The 20,201-nt window shown below is 38.6% G+C and overlaps 1 protein-coding gene across 1 annotated transcript; it reads left to right on the top strand.

The window, feature by feature from the left end:
- Positions 1-859: 859 nt before the first annotated feature.
- On the top strand, positions 860-20,201 carry slc5a1 (solute carrier family 5 member 1). The gene is made up of 15 exons (XM_072659182.1): positions 860-1,102; positions 2,429-2,500; positions 5,313-5,417; positions 5,528-5,587; positions 7,146-7,250; positions 9,260-9,365; positions 12,062-12,142; positions 12,329-12,537; positions 14,529-14,664; positions 15,448-15,555; positions 15,850-16,000; positions 16,371-16,539; positions 16,933-17,148; positions 17,534-17,639; positions 19,337-20,201. The coding sequence occupies exons 1-15, from the start codon at positions 965-967 to the stop codon at positions 19,549-19,551; spliced, it is 1,977 nt and encodes a 658-aa protein (XP_072515283.1). The 5' UTR covers positions 860-964; the 3' UTR covers positions 19,552-20,201.

Below are 20,201 nucleotides of genomic sequence, written 5' to 3'. Positions count from 1 at the left end.
AAAAAATAATATCCATACTAATAGTATATATATATATATATATATATATATATATATATATATATAATGTACTATAGTAGTATTATTATATAACAAATAACAAGAAATAACAATAGAAAATAATATGTATATATTATTTTCTATTGTTATTTATTGTTATTTGTTATATTCTAATATATATATATATATATATATATATATATATATATATATATATATCAGAATTTATGTATTTATTTTTTTTGACATTCTTTTTCTTACATTTTCCACCTTTTGACACAATGTTAATCTGTCAGTTGTTCTTTATATTGTGTCAGGATGGACCAGTTAAATCCTTCTGTAAAGTTGCTGTTGTGGAAATATGAGGTCTTTGCCTGACAGTGATAATATGTAATGTATGTATATGTAACACACACATATAGTTCCTTCATATATATATATTAAAGAGCACATGATGTAAAGGTTTCACACAATTTAAAGGTCTTACATAGAACTATGTTTGCAGAATATGATGGTTCCTTAAACTTAACAAAAGCTTTTGAGAGCTTTTGAGAACCAATGTTGTTCATGCAAACCCCTGCCTGTATATATATAGTAAACTATATAAAAGTATATATATATTTTTTCTTGATTAGGACATTTTTGGACATCTTGTCCTGATAATGACACACACACACACACACACAGACACACACACACACACACGCATACAAACATATACATGCATAACCTGGCAGGTGTGCAGACATACAAAGCTCACAGGTGAGGTGTGGGTGTGTACGCATGCGCTTCCCACCCCCCACCTCCCACCCCCCACCCCCCACCCCAACCCTCCAGGTGTGTCACCTTACGCAGGTCCAGCACTATTTGAAGCTGCCTGTAGGAGCAGGTGGGGTCAGTCTGTCTGAGGACCGTTAGAGGAGAGTGGACCTGAAGCTCGCTCTGCTGGACCACCGGTGCCAAAATGACTTGGAATTACTTTGGATTCTCTCGCGCTCGGAGCGCCTCCAACACCACCTCCACGCTGAATGTCATCAACAACCCGGCGGACATCTCCGTCATCGTCATTTACTTTGTGGTGGTCCTGGCTGTGGGGATCTGGGTAAGTTCACTGACTGGTCTCTCTTTAACTTCAATTGACCAGCATTTGTGAATTGTTAACCTTCATCTCAGCAGAGAACTCTGCAGGAGCAGAAGGCAGAAGGCAGCCGAGACCTTAGAACCTGAACATAAGAACCTGCAGTGGGTTCTGTTAGCAGCAGCAGGGTTGAGTTCAACTGCACTGCTTACAGGGATCATATACGCGTATAACAGTGTAATAGACAGTGCATAGATGTGCTATTAGCTATACACACAATATATCACTATATAACAATATTATAAGCAGTGCCACTTCCCTGAAGTTCCCTAAAGAACCTTTTGAAGGTTAAAAGGGTCCTACATACAACGACGTTTGCATAATATGAATGTTCTTTAACTCATATATATATATATATATATATGATACATGATAAGCATATATGATTGGCTTAAATGGCTCTAAGGTAGAAGGGCTTTTGGGCTTCTATTCCATGCAAACCCGTTTATGGTACTTTTACATAAATAAATAAATAAATAAATAGAAATAAATGAATTCATTAATAATACTTCAGCTTGAAGTGAACTTTCAATGGAAGTCGGGGCAAAAAGGTCAACTGCCAAATTAAAATTCTGTCAAGAAGTGCTAAACATTTGAAATAACTAATTTAATTCATATTTATACAGGAAAACTTTACCGCACCCGCAGCCCCAGGTTATGTTCTCATAATATTTGAATGTATAGAAATAGCTGATAACTAATACAAATCTAATCATTAGATTTTTCATTACAGTTTCACTGTCAGGTGGATGTTTAGGTGATGCTGGGCTATAGCACTAGAATATCTGCATTTTATTCATTTTTAAATTATCTGATTAATTAATGAGTTTGTTTACTGTAAAGTGAACTGAAGTAAGTTGAACTGAAGTAAAATGAATTAAAGTAAAGTGAATTAAAGTAAAGTGAACTGAAGTAAGTTGAACTGAAGTAAAGTGAATTAAAGTAAAGTGAACTGAAGTAAAGTGAATTAAAGTAAAGTGAACTGAAGTAAAGTGAATTAAAGTAAAGTGAACTGAAGTTAATTGAATTAGAGTTATGTAAAGTGAAGTGTAGAGAAGTGAAGAAGTGAACTGAAGCGCAGTGAAATGAATTAAAATGTGGTAAACTTAAAAGTGAAGATGTGAATTAAAGTGAATTGAAGTGAAGTAAAGTGAATTAAAGTGAAGTAAAGTGAAGTAAAGTGAATTAAACTGAATTAAAGTGAATTGAGGTAAACTGGACTGAAGTAAAGTGATGTGAATTGAGTCGAATGTGTGAATGACAGAATCTAACAGTGTCTTTCCCCTGCAGGCCATGGTGAGGACCAACCGCTCCACCGTCGGGGGATTCTTCCTGGCTGGCAGGAGTATGGTGTGGTGGCCGGTAAGGGCTCTGTGGAGTGACTCCACAGGAGAACCACTTTATCTTCCTTACATAACCCTCCAGTGGATGGTTCTTTGAGGAACCATGTTTGTAAAGTGAACTTAATTCTTGAAGGAACCTCCACACAAATGACTGTTTTCAATGAAATGAAGACAGTCCTTTTTAAGAGAGCGGGGCAACAATCCAACTATCCAAAAATCCAACTATCCAACTATCCAACTATCCAACTATGCAACAATCCAACAACCCAACAATCCAACTATCCAACAATCCAACAACCCAACAATCCAACTATCCAACAACCCAACTATCCAACAATCCAATTATCCAACAACCCAACAATCCAACTATCCAACAACCCAACAACCCAACTATCCAACAATCCAATTATCCAACAACCCAACAATCCAACTATCCAACAACCCAACAACCCAACTATCCAACAATCCAACTATCCAACAATCCAACAATCCAACTATCCAACAATCCAACTATCCAACAATCCAACTATCCAACTATCCAACAATCCAACTATCCAACTATCCAACAACCCAACAACCCAACTATCCAACAATCCAATTATCCAACAACCCAACAATCCAACTATCCAACAACCCAACAACCCAACTATCCAACAATCCAACTATCCAACAATCCAACTATCCAACAATCCAACAATCCAACTATCCAACAATCCAACTATCCAACTATCCAACAATCCAACTATCCAACTATCCAACAACCCAACTATCCAACAATCCAACAATCCAACTATCCAACAATCCAACTATCCAACAATCCAACAACCCAACAACCCAACTATCCAACAATCCAATTATCCAACAACCCAACAATCCAACTATCCAACAACCCAACAACCCAACTATCCAACAATCCAATTATCCAACAACCCAACAATCCAACTATCCAACAATCCAACTATCCAACAACCCAACTATCCAACAATCCAATTATCCAACAACCCAACAATCCAACTATCCAACAACCCAACAACCCAACTATCCAACAATCCAATTATCCAACAACCCAACAACCCAACTATCCAACAATCCAATTATCCAACAACCCAACAATCCAACTATCCAACAACCCAACAACCCAACTATCCAACAATCCAACTATCCAACAATCCAACTATCCAACAATCCAACTATCCAACTATCCAACAATCCAACTATCCAACAATCCAACTATCCAACAATCCAACTATCCAACAATCCAACAATCCAACTATCCAACAATCCAACTATCCAACAATCCAACTATCCAACTATCCAACAATCCAACTATCCAACAATCCAACAATCCAACAATTCAACAATCCAACTATCCAACAATCCAACTATCCAACTATCCAACAATCCAACTATCCAACAATCCAACAATCCAACTATCCAACAATCCAACAATCCAACAATCCAACAATCCAACTATCCAACAATCCAACAATCCAACAATCCAGCCAACTACATATCCAGCTACAGATCTGTTTATTTATCCAGTCATTCATTTATTCTTCCATGCATCCATTTATTCAGCTATCCAACCAATTCATTTATTCATCCATCTAAACATCTTTCTGTGCATCCATCTACCCATAAATCCAGCTATCCAGCTCTCCAACCAACTATATACCCATTTATCCATCAATTAGAATGTCTTACGCTTTTAAGAACCTCCATAAAATCCATGTTTTTAATAAAACTGTAGATCCAAAACAGTCATTTTTAGGAGAGCAGGACAACAATCCAACTATCCAACCATCCAGCCAACGACATATCCAGCAACACATCTGTTCATCCTTCCTTCCATGCATCCATTTATTCAGCTATCCAACTAATAAATCAACAAATATCTCTATTCATCCATCCATCTAAACATCTTTATGTGCATCCATCTACCCATAAATCCAACTATCCAGCTCTCCAACCAAACTATCTACTCATTTATCCATATATAAGAGCTTCTAATAACTTCTAATAAAGAACCTCCATAAAACCCATGTTTCCAATAAAACTGTAGGTCCACAACAGCCCTTTTTAAGAGAGTGGGACAGGCTGTAAGACCGACGTAAGGCTAAACTAAGAACTGCCTTCTGGGAGTGAGTGCAAATGGAAAAGTACTTAGATAAGTACACGTCTACTGAAACCACTTGAATGTGTTTATATATATAGTATAGTTTAGAATCAGTGAGCTGATCAATACACACCAGCAGCGGCTCTCTCTTGAGTGTTTTCCAGAAATGCCTCTCAAACAAAACAAAAAAAAAAGAAAGAAAAGGATTTTATGGGGCCATAATGGTCAGATGACAGACGCCATTCTGAATTCATTACAGCTCTGATGCGACTTATCTGTTTTTTCCTTCTCAATAGAGACTGAAGCTTTTATCAGGCTGTAAACACATAAACACCCGATTCTGCACATCTTCTGTCCGGAGCAACACAGTCGAAAAACACACTCTGCTACTTCCCTTGAGTTCTCGCTATTATTGGTCCTGGCCTTCTTCTAAAAAGCCGTTTTCTTCTCAGCTCTACGTGCTGCACCACAAATTTGGTTATCAGTTCAGTAATAAAATGTGTGGTGGTGTGATTGATAATCAGGCAGCTAATTAAAAAATGCAGACATATTTAGGGGTCAATTAATGACTTGAACGTGATGATGTTCGTTTGGGGCCTTCAGAGTTCCTCATTTGCTTTACTGTCAGTGTTGTAGGGCTGCTGATGTGATATCTGTAAGTATCTGTGTAAGATGCCACTGCCTCTATATAATCAGAGCTGCTTCTCTTGTCCAGATTGGAGCGTCTCTGTTTGCCAGTAACATCGGTAGCGGCCACTTTGTGGGTCTGGCAGGGACTGGCGCCGCTGGAGGCATCGCCATCGGAGGATTTGAATTTAATGTGAGTGGAAATGCAGTATGGTAGAGTTACTGAGTTACTGACCTTGAGTGAGATGTTTAGAATTCCTAAATGTTAAGGGGATGTTAAGAAGCACATTTCTTCTGTTTTAGGCTCTGGTTGTGGTGCTCATTCTTGGGTGGATCTTCGTCCCAATCTATATCAAAGCTGGGGTGAGCATTTGCTTTAGAGCATACCTATCCATATCATAGTATATCTATCCATCCATCTAACTATCTAACCCTCCATCCGCACATCCGTCCACCCATAGATCCATCCATCCATCCATCCAACCATCTATTCATGCATCCATTTACCCATAGATCCATCCATCCATCTATTTATTTAATAATCCATCCATCCAACCATCTGTTCATGCATCCATCTGCCCATAGATCCACCCACCCAGCTATCTAATCAACAATCCACTCATTATCCATGCATCCATCCAACCATCCATCCATGCATTCATCTACCCATAGACCAATCTATCCAAATATTCAACCAACTACATATCTGCTTATATATACATCCATTTATTCATCCTTCCATCCACCCAACCATCCATCTAGACAACTATCCAACCAACCATCCATCCACGCATCTGTCTACCCATTGATCCCACTGATCCATCCATTAGCAATCCAATCAATTATCCATTCATTTATTCATCAATTCACCCATGTAATTATTATTATTATATATCATCCATACTTCCAACCATCCATCCATCCATCCATCCATCCTTCCAACCATCCATCCATCTATCCACCCATCCGTCCCTCCAACCATCCACCCATCCTTCCAACCATCCATCCATCTATCCATCCATCCATCTGTACATCCATCTAGACAACTATTCAGCCAACCATCCACTCCTTTATCCATCCATATATTCATCTACCCATAGAACAATATGTCCAACCAACTACATATCTGCTTATTTATCCATCCATTTATTCATCCTTCCATCCAGCCAACAATATATCCATGCATGCATCTACTCAATTATCCATTAGTCGCTCATCTACTTATTAGGTTACTTATTGGGTACTTATTTTTGGCTGGGTCATGGCTCAAAGTAGGGCTGGGCGATATGGTAAAAATACTACATCACGATATTTAAAGACTTTTTTCTCGATACACGACATTTATCACGATACATGTGTGAGAGTGTCAGATCCTCTCCTGTACTGAATACAGTGATTTATACTCTATAACATCTGCTGCTCTTCATCTAATGAACCCAGTCTAATTACACTGTTAGTAATGAATCCTGCAGCTGATCAGTGTTTATTAAGCTCTAACAGTCTCCTCCATATGATTAGAGAAGCTTATTATTATCACCATAACAAAAATGTATCACGATACCTTAAAATATCATCATATTGCCCAGCTCTAGCTCAAAGTATGATTAAGCACTTTTGTAAGTCGCTCTGGAAAAGAGTGTCTGCTAAATGCCAGAAGTGTAAACGTAAATGTAATGAATGCCATCGTTATATAACCATTAGGTATGAGGCCTGGCCTGGCCAAGAATGACCATTTCTAAACTTTATAAACTCTGTGTAAATGACATAACCATAATCTGAGTAAAATGATAAATCCCGTCTTCCAAACACACCGTCCCGCTCTGAGCTTCACTGGCTCAGTGCCTCTATGTGACTCTTATCTGTTATCTCCCTTTACTGTCTCTGGCTTACCAGTTTACTTTCATTATCTGACCGTCTGCAGGTGGTGACCATGCCAGAGTATCTAAAGAAGCGTTTTGGTGGCAATCGGATCCGCATCTACCTGTCCCTGCTCTCCCTTATCCTTTACATCTTCACCAAGATCTCGGTGAGTGTCTCTGAGGGCCTCATTCCTCTGGGTTAGCTTAGCGTTCCAGTGGCTCCTGTCGAGGGCTGGAGATATTAGGCAGCAGGTGAACAGTCAGATCTTAAAGGTGATGAAGCAGGAAAAATGGACCAGCGTAAGAATCTGAGACACATGTTCTAGATAATGACTGGGTCAGAACCTCTCCAAAACACCAGGCAGGTCTTGTGGGGTGTTCCCAGTATGCAGTGGTCATTACCTACCAAAAGTGCTCCAAGGAAGTACAACCGGTGAACCAGTAACAGGATGAGCGCCTAAATCTCATGGATGCTCATGGAGGCCCCGCCCACCTCACAACTTACAGGTCTTAAAGGATCTGCTGTAATGTCTAAAAAGTGTACAGATACCACAGGACCTCTTCAGAGGTCTCGACGGGTCAGAGATCAAGAGCAAAAGGGGGACCTACATTATATTAGGCATGTGGTTTTAATGTTCTGGCTCCAAGTGGGCTCAAAGTGGCTCAGTGGTCCGAGCCATGACGCTTTGCCATCAGAGGACGGAGTCGGAGAGAGCACAATTGGCCATGCTTACTCAGGGTGGGTAGATGGCGCTCTCTCCCCTCATCACTCTTAAAGCAATGCTGGCCGGCACAGGCGTCTGTAAGATGGTGAGGAGTTTTGAGGAGCATCAGAGGAGCATTGCCAGTGCTAGTAGGAGTTATGGACAGATGGGTTAAGTGACAAAACCAAATAAAAAAGGAAAATTTGACAAAAGAAAACCCCAAAAAACAAAACCATGTCTTTAGGAAGTTCTTAAAAAGTTCCCAGATGTTCTCTTAAGAAAGCTTTGGGTTTTTACTGTACACTGTAATATCAGTATAAAATCCTTTTGAGGAACTTTTGGAGGTTCTTCAGTTTGACACTGTGGAGGAACCTCTGAAGGTGCTTTGAGGAACCTTCAAGAAAAGGTTTTAGTGTAGGAAGTTTGTAATATAGTCTTTTATGTTGCATTTTACAGCTAATGATAATAATTTCCTATTATTCCGTCGAATTTCAGTAAACAAGTAAAACAAACCTGGAGAAACAGAAGAAAAAATCCTTGGAAAATATGAGAACTTTGGTGTGACCTCTAATAAACAAGCAGCAGTACTTTCAGTACATTCATTTTTAGTAGTTTTAGACAGTTTTAACTGATCATTTGAGGTTTTTAGATGTTTACCGTCTTACCGACTTTACTGATCACAAATGTGTAAGACTATTGTAAGGTTAAGAAAAGGTGTAAAAGGAGAATCAGGATTTTTTAGAATACCAATTCTTCTTTTTCTCATTTGTTCTTAAGGATAAAAGTTAAGATTTAAAAAAAAAACATCCATAAGAAGATTTTTGAAGAATACCAGTTAGAACAAATATGAAAAAACACATCTAGTTTCTTTCTTAAGACACTTTGGTGAATCCGGCCGCTGGCTTCTGATTGAAGCTTCCCAGGTTCCCTGTCGCTGCTACGTCCTTCTGTTATGGTTTCACAGCTTTACTGGCAATCTGTGGAAATCTGATAAAGGCCTGATAACGTCTCGGTAAATGTTACATAAGAACTCCACATGGAAAACTCTGCATGTGATGCTGCTTCAAACAACAAATAAACAACTAAAAAGCCAGGAATTCTGGGTGATTGGGAAGCTTTACAGTTAAGCTATTAGGACACTCATCATTGGCTGTGTGTAGATGGATATTTTTATTAGCAGTAAGATTTTAATGTGGTTTATTAGAGTTTATAAACTGATTCAGTTGTAAACTGCCAATCATATTTCACAGTCTATAATTGGTTCAAAGTTCATATATTGACACAGTCCATCAGGAAAGCACTGATTAACTTGTCTCATGTCTGACTGTATGATTACATTAGCTGAGATTATTAGTTATTTTTAGGTTCTTTTTTAGGAATTATTGGTCGTCTCCTCTTCTGGACATTTCATTCTGACCAGGTTCTCTCTCTCTCTCTCTCTCTCTCTCTCTCTCTCTCTTTCTCTTTGCCAGGCCGACATGTTCTCTGGAGCTATTTTCATCAAGCAGGCTTTGGATTTGAACATTTACGTGGCTGTTATCCTGCTGCTGCTGATCACCGCCCTGTACACGGTCACAGGTGTGCATCTAGAGATTATCGTTCTCATTAGCGAATGAGTTGACTTGGGTGTGTTTGATGAGGCAGAACTGTGAAGTCTAAAATGCTGTGGTTCGCCAGGCCTAGAGTCTGGGCCAGTTGGGAGACCTTCCCTGAGCCTTCTAGGCCTTCGGGGGAAGTCTGATGGTCACTAGGAAACTAAAAAATACGTTTATGCTATATGGACAAAAGTATTGGGACACCTGCTTGTTCATTGTTTCGTCTGAGTTTATCCTGCTTTTGTTGGAGTGACTGTCTCTCCTGTATATTTTGGAGCTGCATTTGGATGATGATCACCACCCCACTTCATTCCAAATGTATTGGATGGAGCACCACCACCATCCATCATTCCAGAGAACACAGTTCTTCCACTGCTTCACAGCGCCTGGCATTAGGCAGCATGGTGCCAATAGGTTTACTTTCATACTCCAGAAAGTCCTATTCTATTTGCGGTACTTAGGTATTCAGGGACTAGACAAGCTGTGTGTGTGTGCATTTGCACATCTGCACCAGCTATGGATGCAATTTAAAATAGCAGAATGCATCCATTAGAAGGGGGCGTCCACAAACATTTGGACATATAGTGTGTTGTTGATGTTTGTTGTAGGGTCATGGTCTTAAAAAGGCTATAGGTATGGGTCATTTTGATACCTCTGGCATCTGGGCAGATTCAGCCAGTTGGGCTTTCCCATTGGTTAGGCCTTCAGGAGCTGGACTGAAGACTCTAAGCACAAGAGAAAGACTTGTGTTTGGCAGTAGAGGGGTGTTGTAAGGTGCCGAACCAGGTCAGATGCTCGCAGATGTAAAATACGATGGAGGCTTTACTGGAATAAGCACAATCCAAGCTCATGGTGGAAATACAAGCCACATGGTGCAAACAGTCCAATAGGGTAAAGACTAAAACGTCATCCAAATACAAGCAAATGTCGGAATCCAGAAACTGAAACTTAGGTAAATAATAAATAACGTGAACAGGTGAAAAGGCCTAGTCAAAAAACACGGAAAAAAGGTCGGACAGACATCACTAACGCTCAGTAGATCACCAGGAACAGGATTAGCTTAGTCTAAAGCCTTGGCTTAAATACTATGCTAAGAAGAAGTCATTTGGCCAAACACACAGGTGTTAGAACTCCAGAGAACGTGAACGTGGATAGGACTGAGGAGTCACGTGAAGAGTGTCACATGATCTCTCAGAGAAGTCTGGGAGGTCGAGTCCGGATGCAGCGAGGCACTCGGCGGATGCGTGACAGGTGTACGCTCTCTAAATCGACTCTTATCTCCTGAATGAAGTGCTCAGAGCTCAGAGAGTAAAGTCCAGGCTTTTGTTATTCAGGAGATGAGCTTTTCCCGAGTGGACCAGGCTGTCTTTGCGTCATATCTGAGATCTGAGAGGGGGGCGGGGGTAATTGCCCATGTGCTCTGATAAGCTTTATGCAGGGTTGAATGTCCAGTATCAAACTGTAGTGTCTGTACCTGAACTTTTGCTTTCCATGTCACTGGCAGCTTTATTACCTTCTCGTATATCTGTCTACATGTTTCCAAGGAACACTGCGCCTGACGCTGCCCCTTAAACACCTGGAGACGCTCATTCAATAACTTTTGTTGGGGTGACTGTCTGATTCATTGATTGCATTGAGCAACAAGAGCGTTGTTAGTGATGAAGGTCAGGATGTTGGATGATGATGATCATCACCACCCCACCTCATCATCATCCCCAACACCCCACCTCATCCCAAAAGTACTGGATGGATCACCACCACCATCATTCCGCAGTTGGGAACCTTCCCCGAGCCTTCTAGGCCTTCAGGGGAGGTGTGATGGTTACTAAGAAACTACAAAATACATCTATGCTATTTGGACAAAAGTATTGGGACACCTGCTCGTTCATTGTTTCGTCTGAAATCGAGAGTATTAAGAAGAGTTTATCCGCTTTTGTTGGAGTAACTGTCTCTAATGCCTATTTTGGAGCAGCATTGCTGTGAGGATTTGATTGCACTGAGCAACAAGAGCATAAGTAAGGTCAGCCTAACACATCCCAAAAGTACTGGATGGATCACCACCATCATTCCTCTGTGTGAGGCAGTTGGGAACCTTTCCCAAGCCTTCTAGGCCTTCAGGGGAGGTGTGATGATTACTAGGAAACTAAAAAATACAGCTATGCTATTTGGACAAAAGTATTGGGACACCTGCTAGTTCTTTGTTTCGTCTGAAATCGAAAGTATTAAAATAAGTTTATCTGATTTTGCTGGAGTAACTGTCTCTAATGCCATTGCTGTGAGGATTTGATTGCATTGAGCAACAAGAGCATAAGTGATGTCAGCCCAACTTATCCCAAACGTACTGGATGGAGCTCCACCACCATCATTCCAGAGAACACAGCTCTTCCACTGCTCCTCAATGCTGGGGGCTTTATACCCCTCTACTAGCCCACGCCTGGCATTAGGCAGCATGATGTTCATGATGTTTTTTTATTGATGTGCTCCAGAGTGTCCTATTCTATTGGCAGTGCTTTTCTACTCTGCCAGCAATGGGTGCAACTTCAAGAAGGGGTGTCCACAAACATTTGACATATCATTTTTAGTTGTTTACTCATTTGTACTGTCCTGGGCAGTGTGCACACTTTAGTGTTTTAGTCTTTTTGGTCTTTAACGGCTGTGTTTTCTCCTCCTGTCCTGTAGGTGGCCTCGCTGCGGTCATTTACACAGACACACTGCAAACCATCATCATGGTGGTGGGGTCCTTAATCCTAATGGGCTTTGGTAAGGGCAGACTGTCTGTCTCTCTACTAATCTTCAAGCTTATTATTCAGTTATTAATCTTTATAAATCTTATAAATATATAAGTTATGTGTAAAGGATTAAAGGTGTAAGTTTGGCTATGTGTAAATAAACCTCTCTCTCTCTCTCTCTCTCTCTCTCTCTCTCTCTCTCTCTCTGTCTCTTAAGCTTTTGACAAAGTTGGAGGCTATGAAAATTTCCAGGACGCATATATGAACGCCATCCCGTCAGTCGTGGGCAATGTCAGTGCAAAGTGTTACACACCACGGGCCGACTCCTTCCATATCTTCAGGGACGCAGTGACCGGAGACCTGCCCTGGCCTGGAGTCATCTTTGGCTTGACCATCCAGGCTGCGTGGTACTGGTGCACTGACCAGGTAACACGCTAAACTGCTCACTACACTGCTGTCATATACAGCCACACACCTGGCAAACGTGTTGGCTATATGTCTAATAATTCTCATTATAAGAATATTTTAAGACTGATTGTGAGACATGTTTACTGATATGAAGGAATATTTTCAAGTGAAATTATCCTACTGCACAACACCAGGTTCATATCCAGAATTAAGTTCTAATAAATGAATGTCCAAAAAATAAAGCTTTAATAAATAAACATCCAAAAAATAAAGCTTTACTAAATAAATATCAAACAAATAAAGCTTTACTAAATAAATATCAAACAAATAAAGCTTTACTAAATAAATATCAAAAAATAAAGCTTAAATAAATAAATATCAAAAAATAAAGCTTGAATAAATAAATATCAACAAATTAAGTTTTAATAAATGAATGTACAAAAAAATCAAGTTTTATTAATTGAATTCCCAAAACATAAAGCTTTAATAAATAAATATCCAAAAAATAAAGTTTTATAAAATGAATGTCCAAAAAAAATAAGCTTTAATAAATAAATATTCCAAAAATAAAGTTGTAAAAATTTAATATCCATAAAATAAAGCCTTTAATAAAATAATATCCAAAAATAAAGTTTTAAAGTTCTAATAAATTAATATCTAAAAGGTTTTAATAAATAAATATCCAAAAATAAAGTTTAAAGAAATGAATATCCTTTAATAAGCTTTAATAAAGGAATTTCCTGAATTAGGTTCTAATAAATTAAACATCCAGAACATGGTTCTAACAAATATAATATCTAGAATGAAATAATAAAACCTTTCTGCATCTATTTGTGGATATGAAATTGCAGTTAATCAATCAATCAAAAAATAGTTCTTTAATAATACCAAATAATACCAGTACCAAAAAAATACTTAAATAATTATTTATTATTATTACACCCTAAATTGTTTTAAATATAACCCCTCTCACAGTCTCTCTCTCTCTCTCTCTCTCTCTCTCTCTCTCTCTGTCTCTCTTTCTGTCTCTCTCTCACAGTCTCTCTCTCTCTCTCTGTCTCTGTCTCTCTCTCTCTCTCTCTCTCTCTCTCACAGTCTCTCTCTCTCTCTCTCTCTCTCTCTCTCTCTCTCTCTCTCTCTCTGTCTCTCTCACAGTTTCTCTCTCGCTCTCTCTCTCTCAGTCTCTCTCTGTCTCTCTCTCTCTGCTCGCTCTCTTTCTCTCCCTCTCTCTCTCTCTCTCTCTCTCTCTCTCTCTCTCTCTCTCTCTCTCTCTCTCTCTCTCTAATGCACACACTCCTCTCTCCGGTCTTTATCTGTGGTGTCTGAGACGGAGCACTTTTAGCCTCTAGTTTTAGCTCACATACATCAACTTAGACAGACCGGCGTTCACTTTACACTTTACTCTCTGTTCAATAAGATAAGATAAACTACTCTCAAGAAAATGACCACACACACACACACACACACACGCATACACACACACACACACACACACACACACACACACCTACAGGCTAAATGTATTTGACCAAAGGCTGTTAGCAAAATAAAAGACAACTGTTACAACTGACATGGATTAGTGGGCTGATTTGGCAACAGTCTGACCATACCATGAAATTCATACACTATGTGTCCAAATGTTTGTGGACATCGCTTGTCTGGAATGATGGTGGAGCTCCATCCAATACTTCTGGGATGGGTTGGGGAGTTGGGGATGAGATGGGGTGGGGTGGTGCTTATCCAACATCCTGATCTCAACCCATGCTTTTTTGTTGCCAAATGCAATCAAATCCTCACGGCTATGCTGCTCCAAAATCTAGTAGAAAGCCTTCTTCCCTGGACAGTAGAGACAGTTACTCCAACAGAAGCAGGAGAAACAATAAATGAGCAGGTGTCCCAATACTTTTGTCCATATAGTGTATCTGCAAAGTGACTTTAAATAAGATGTATTCGTGGTTAGTTTGTTAGGTAAATTCTTCCATGTGTTAAGAAGGTTTGTGTGTTTTCAGGTGATTGTCCAGCGGTGTTTATCTGCTAAGAACATGTCCCACGTAAAGGCTGGCTGTATTCTGTGTGGTTACCTCAAGCTCCTGCCCATGTTCCTCATTGTGATGCCCGGCATGATCAGCAGAGTGCTGTACACCGGTGAGGAAATTCACACTTTTACCTAAGCTTATAAAAGGTTCTTTTAATTGTTATATTTTAAAGATTGTTTTCTTTTATTGTTAGGATTGTTACGTATTATACAAATATTTAAATCTTAAAGAAATATTTTTTATTGTTGAGGTGTTAAATATTATACAAATATTTGAATCTTAAAGAAATATTTTTTATTGTTGAGGTGTTAAATATTATACAAATATTTGAATCTTAAAGAAATGAATTATTTTTTCGTTAAGGTTGTTGAATATTATAAAAAATATTTAAATCTTAAATATTTTTTTTATTGTTGAGGTGTTACATATTATACATTATTATATTATATATAAAATATAGATTGTTCAATATTATACAAATATTTAAATCTTAAAGAAATATTTTTTTATTGTTGAGGTTGTTCAATATTATACAAATATTTGAATCTTAAAGAAATATATTGTTTTTTATTGTTGAGTTGTTAAATATTATACAAATATTGGAACCTTAGGAAATTACATTTCAATAAATACCACCAGATTAATTATTACGCTTAATAAAGGAATAAAAGGACTATAAAGGAATCGAATCACACCAATCACAAACAATGATGGCATGGGCTAGCAGAAATTAGCATTATCTTTATTATCAGTATTAGTGTACTGACAGAGATGTATGGCCCAAACTGAAAGCCTAGAACTAATGGTCTAATAGCTTTATTGCTAGGTGTATGTGTCTCTTTGTGTTTATTATGTGTGTATTTCTAAATGTCATTGTCTCAAACATCTGTAGATGAGGTGGCATGTGTGGTTCCTAGCATTTGTCAGGATGTGTGTGATACTGATGTGGGCTGCACCAACATTGCCTATCCCAAACTGGTGCTGGACCTCATGCCAAACGGTGAGCAGATCCTTCACACGTGGTTTCTGACACTGTTATTTATATACATGGATATACCTTATATACAATATACATTATTTATATACAATCAAATATATAAGATAGGGAGCAAAGTAAGGACATATTATGGTGAATTCCCCATTCACCATAAGATAAGATCACCATGACCTGTTAGTTACTGAACTGGCACTTTTAACCACAACCTCAGTGTTATTATTAATATTATATTAATATATACCTGTAAAGCCATTCTGAGATCCGATATGATATGAGATCTGTTGTGTTTGTGTTTAGGTCTGAGGGGTTTGATGCTGTCCGTCATGCTGGCGTCTCTGATGAGCTCGCTCACTTCAATCTTCAACAGTGCCAGCACCCTCTTCACCATGGACATCTACGCCAAGATCCGCAAGAGAGCCTCAGAGAAAGAGCTGATGATCGCCGGCAGGTCCGCTTACCTCCTTAAAGCTGCTAATTGAAACAGGGCAATATGAGAAAAGCTAATATCAGCTTTTACTATATCAGGTTTTAGCTTTTACTTCAACCCCTGAAACCAAAAACCTTCTTATTCAGTCATTAAAATTATATTATTTACCTTCTATGATTAGAAATGTCATTATTTTTAGGAATGTAGATTTATTTCGGTTTAAGGGATTAAATTAAGTATTCATCAAATAAATAAGAATTCAGAAACATTTACTTTCTCCCCCTAATGCTTAAAAGTCACGCCACCTTGACCTATGTCCACCCAGTAAGACCAGTATGTCACCAACTGGGTGAAGTTTTCATATCTTACTTTTCTTGTTGTTTATGTGCAGGATTTTTATTGTGGCTCTGATTGGGGTCAGTATTGCCTGGATTCCCATCGTTCAGACCGCTCAGAGTGGGCAGCTGTTTGATTACATTCAGTCGGTCACCAGTTACCTGGCCCCGCCCATCGCCGCTGTATTTACTTTGGCCGTTTTCTGTAAAAGAGTCAATGAGCTGGTAAGTCTCCACCATCTTCACCACCTTCCCATCAGCTCTTTAAGCCCTTTTCTTACTTCTATTCTTATCGATCTATAAATACTTTCATTTTTTTAAATAAGAAAAGAAGTAAGAAATGTTTTAATATTTATCAACTCTATCTAGTGAAAATAAAATAAAAAAAACAGAAAAGTTTGTTATTTTATATTAAAACATATATTAAAATATAAAATAATATTAAAATATATTTAAAATCTTATACATTTAAAAATGTAATTTTATAACAGTGTATTTAAATTGAAATATTTAAATATTTGAATATATGTAAATATATATTAAAGCCAAAAATATAAATATGAATAAATATAAATAAGGGGTCCACATGCTTCTGACAGAACTTTCTTTGTTCTCCAGGGGGCTTTCTATGGAATGCTAATTGGCTTGGCCATCGGCATGTCCAGGATGATAACTGAGTTTGTGTACGGGACAGGAAGCTGTGCTCAGGCCACCGACTGCCCCTACATCATCTGCGGGATTCACTACCTCTACTTTGGCCTCATTCTGTTTGGAGTGTCCTGCATATTAGTGCTTGGGATTTCTCTAATGTCCAAACCAATCGACGATAAACATGTAAGGCACAGGCACACACACACACACACACACACACACACACACACACACACACACACACACACACTGGTACTACTCATATTATTCAATATTACTTTAAAAATCAGTCAGTGGGGTCACTGGTTCCCATATAGCCAAGGCTGTTTGTTAAACTGGTCCCCATAAATCAAGGTGGGACTACTCCACCATCCTGCAGTTTGGCACAGTTTGATGAATTGCCAGCTATAACACACTGACATCACTTGTTCATTAACAGTGCTTTAACTGGTCCCCATAAACTCTTTGCTGGATGTATAACTGGACCCCATAAACGCAGTGTTGTGCTAGTTACTGGTCCCCATTAACACACTGCTGTATGTTTAACTGGCCCCTGTTCGTATTGCAGCTGTACAGGCTGTGCTGGAGTTTGAGGAACAGAACTGAGGAGAGAATCGATCTGGGAGAAGATGACTGGGCTGAAGAAGAAGACAGCAAGTCCATGGAAATTGAAGGTATGTCAAATCATTTGTAATAAGATTAATGAATTCAGCTGGACTTTGTTCAGCATTTAATGTGAATTTCAGCCATGAACCCGGGAATATCCCCAAAACTGTACACAACGGAACAGCTATCAGCTGTTCACTTCAATAAGCTGCAAGTGAGAAATAACATAAAATTCAACAAGTCCCCATAAATGTAGTGCTGTGCTTATAACTGGTCCCCATAAATGTAGTGCTGTGCTTATAACTGGTCCCCATAAATGTAGTGCTGTGCTTATAACTGGTCCCCATAAATGTAGTGCTGTTCTTATAACTGGTCCCCATAAATGTAGTGTTGTGCTTATAACTGGTCCCCATAAATGTAGTGCTGTGCTTATAACTGGTCCCCATAAATGTAGTGCTGTTCTTATAACTGGTCCCCATAAATGTAGTGCTGTTCTTATAACTGGTCCCCATAAATGTAGTGCTGTTTGTAACTGGTTCCCATAAACATAGCACTGTTTATAACTGGTTCCCATAAACATAGCACTGTTTATAACTGGTTCCCATAAACATAGTACTGTTTGTAACTGGTTCCCATAAACATAGCACTGTTTATAACTGGTTCCCATAAACATAGCACTGTTTATAACTGGTTCCCATAAACATAGTACTGTTTGTAACTGGTTCCCATAAACATAGCACTGTTTATAACTGGTTCCCATAAACATAGCACTGTTTGTAACTGGTCCCCATAAACATAGCACTGTTTGTAACTGGTTCCCATAAACATAGTACTGTTTGTAACTGGTTCCCATAAACATAGCACTGTTTATAACTGGTTCCCATAAACATAGTACTGTTTATAACTGGTTCCCATAAACATAACACTGTTTGTAACTGGTCCCCATAAATGTATATACGGTATGTATAGCTGGTCCTCATAAAATTACCACTGTTTGTAACTGGTCCCCATAAATGTATATTCTGTGTTTGTAACTGAGCCCCCAAAATAGCACTGTTTCTAACTGGTCCCCATAAACATAGCACTGTTTCTAACTGGTCCCCATAAACATAGTACTGTTTGTAACTGGTTCCCATAAACATAGCACTGTTTATAACTGGTTCCCATAAACATAGCACTGTTTCTAACTGGTCCCCATAAACATAGTACTGTTTATAACTGGTTCCCATAAACATAACACTGTTTATAACTGGTTCCCATAAACATAGCACTGTTTGTAACTGGTTCCCATAAACATAGCACTGTTTGTAACTGGTCCTCATAGACATAACACTGTTTGTAACTGGTCCCCATAAACATAGCACTGTTTGTAACTGGTTCCCATAAACATAGCACTGTTTGTAACTGGTTCCCATAAACATAACACTGTTTGTAACTGGTCCCCATAAATGTATATACGGTATGTATAGCTGGTCCTCATAAAATTACCACTGTTTGTAACTGGTCCCCATAAATGTAGTGCTGTGTTTATAACTGATACCAGTAAACAAAAGCTGTGGTTCATATATGGTTCCTATAAATAGATATCTATCTGTATAACTGATCCCCATAAATATAGTGTAACGTGCAACAGACTTTTTGTTATTCAGTTTATTTCTTACTATATTGAATAACCCACTAATTATTCAGTAACTACTGTAAATATGTACGGTCCGTGCACTGTGAAGGTTTAACGACGTTGCACCTGTTCACTGTGACCCTGCAGAGCAAGAGACAGAACCCAGCTGCTGGAGGAAGGCATACAACTGTTTCTGTGGCTTCAACCAGACGAAGGCACCAAAACTTTCCAAAGAAGAAGAGGCCGAGCTGAAGAAGCAGATGACAGACACGAGCGAGAAGCCGCTGTGGAGGAATGTGATGAATGCCAATGCCATCATCCTCCTCACTGTATGTGTGTTTTTCCACGGGTTCTTCGGTTAAAGGCCTGCCACTGAGTCCTCGCTCAGATGTTTGTAGAAATGTATTTAAGTGTAATGTTTTAAGACTCATTACTCCATATAAAGGCCAGACTACTACCACTGTGTTCAGCTGTGCTACATGTGTGATACTGCATACTGTAATTTATGAGGTTTACATATAGATTTGATAGAAACAGCTCAATATTTTATAATACTCTTTTGACATTTACTGACTTATAGGTTTTCCTCATAGTGCAAACCTACACTTTACTTTAAGTTTTAATTTTTTTAAATCATAAAAGTCATAAAATACCATTGAACCTGCATTTGAAAGTGCCTTTGACTGAATTCTGCCTGAATACCTATGTTTTTTTTTGTCCTCGTGTTGTGATTTATATGCTAGCTAATCCGGATCATGATGCTAATCTTCCATTCCACCTGTCCACCTGTGTAATTCTAAAGGGCTCTGATCCAAGGTCAAATCAAAGCCTAGGCCCAAAGTAAATGGCCAAGATGCCAACATAATGGTTATTTTATTCCCAGATATATACTATAAGCTAAAGTTTTCAATGTATTTAAAGCAAATGATTGTAAAATACATTTGACATAACATTCTGTTTGTAATCTGTAATATATTGTGTAATAAAATAAAATTGATATTTAATATTTAAA

This window comes from Salminus brasiliensis, chromosome 16 (genome assembly GCF_030463535.1).
Source record: "Salminus brasiliensis chromosome 16, fSalBra1.hap2, whole genome shotgun sequence".
Lineage (NCBI taxonomy): Eukaryota > Metazoa > Chordata > Actinopteri > Characiformes > Bryconidae > Salminus > Salminus brasiliensis.
This window is presented reverse-complemented; position numbering and strand designations above follow the sequence as displayed.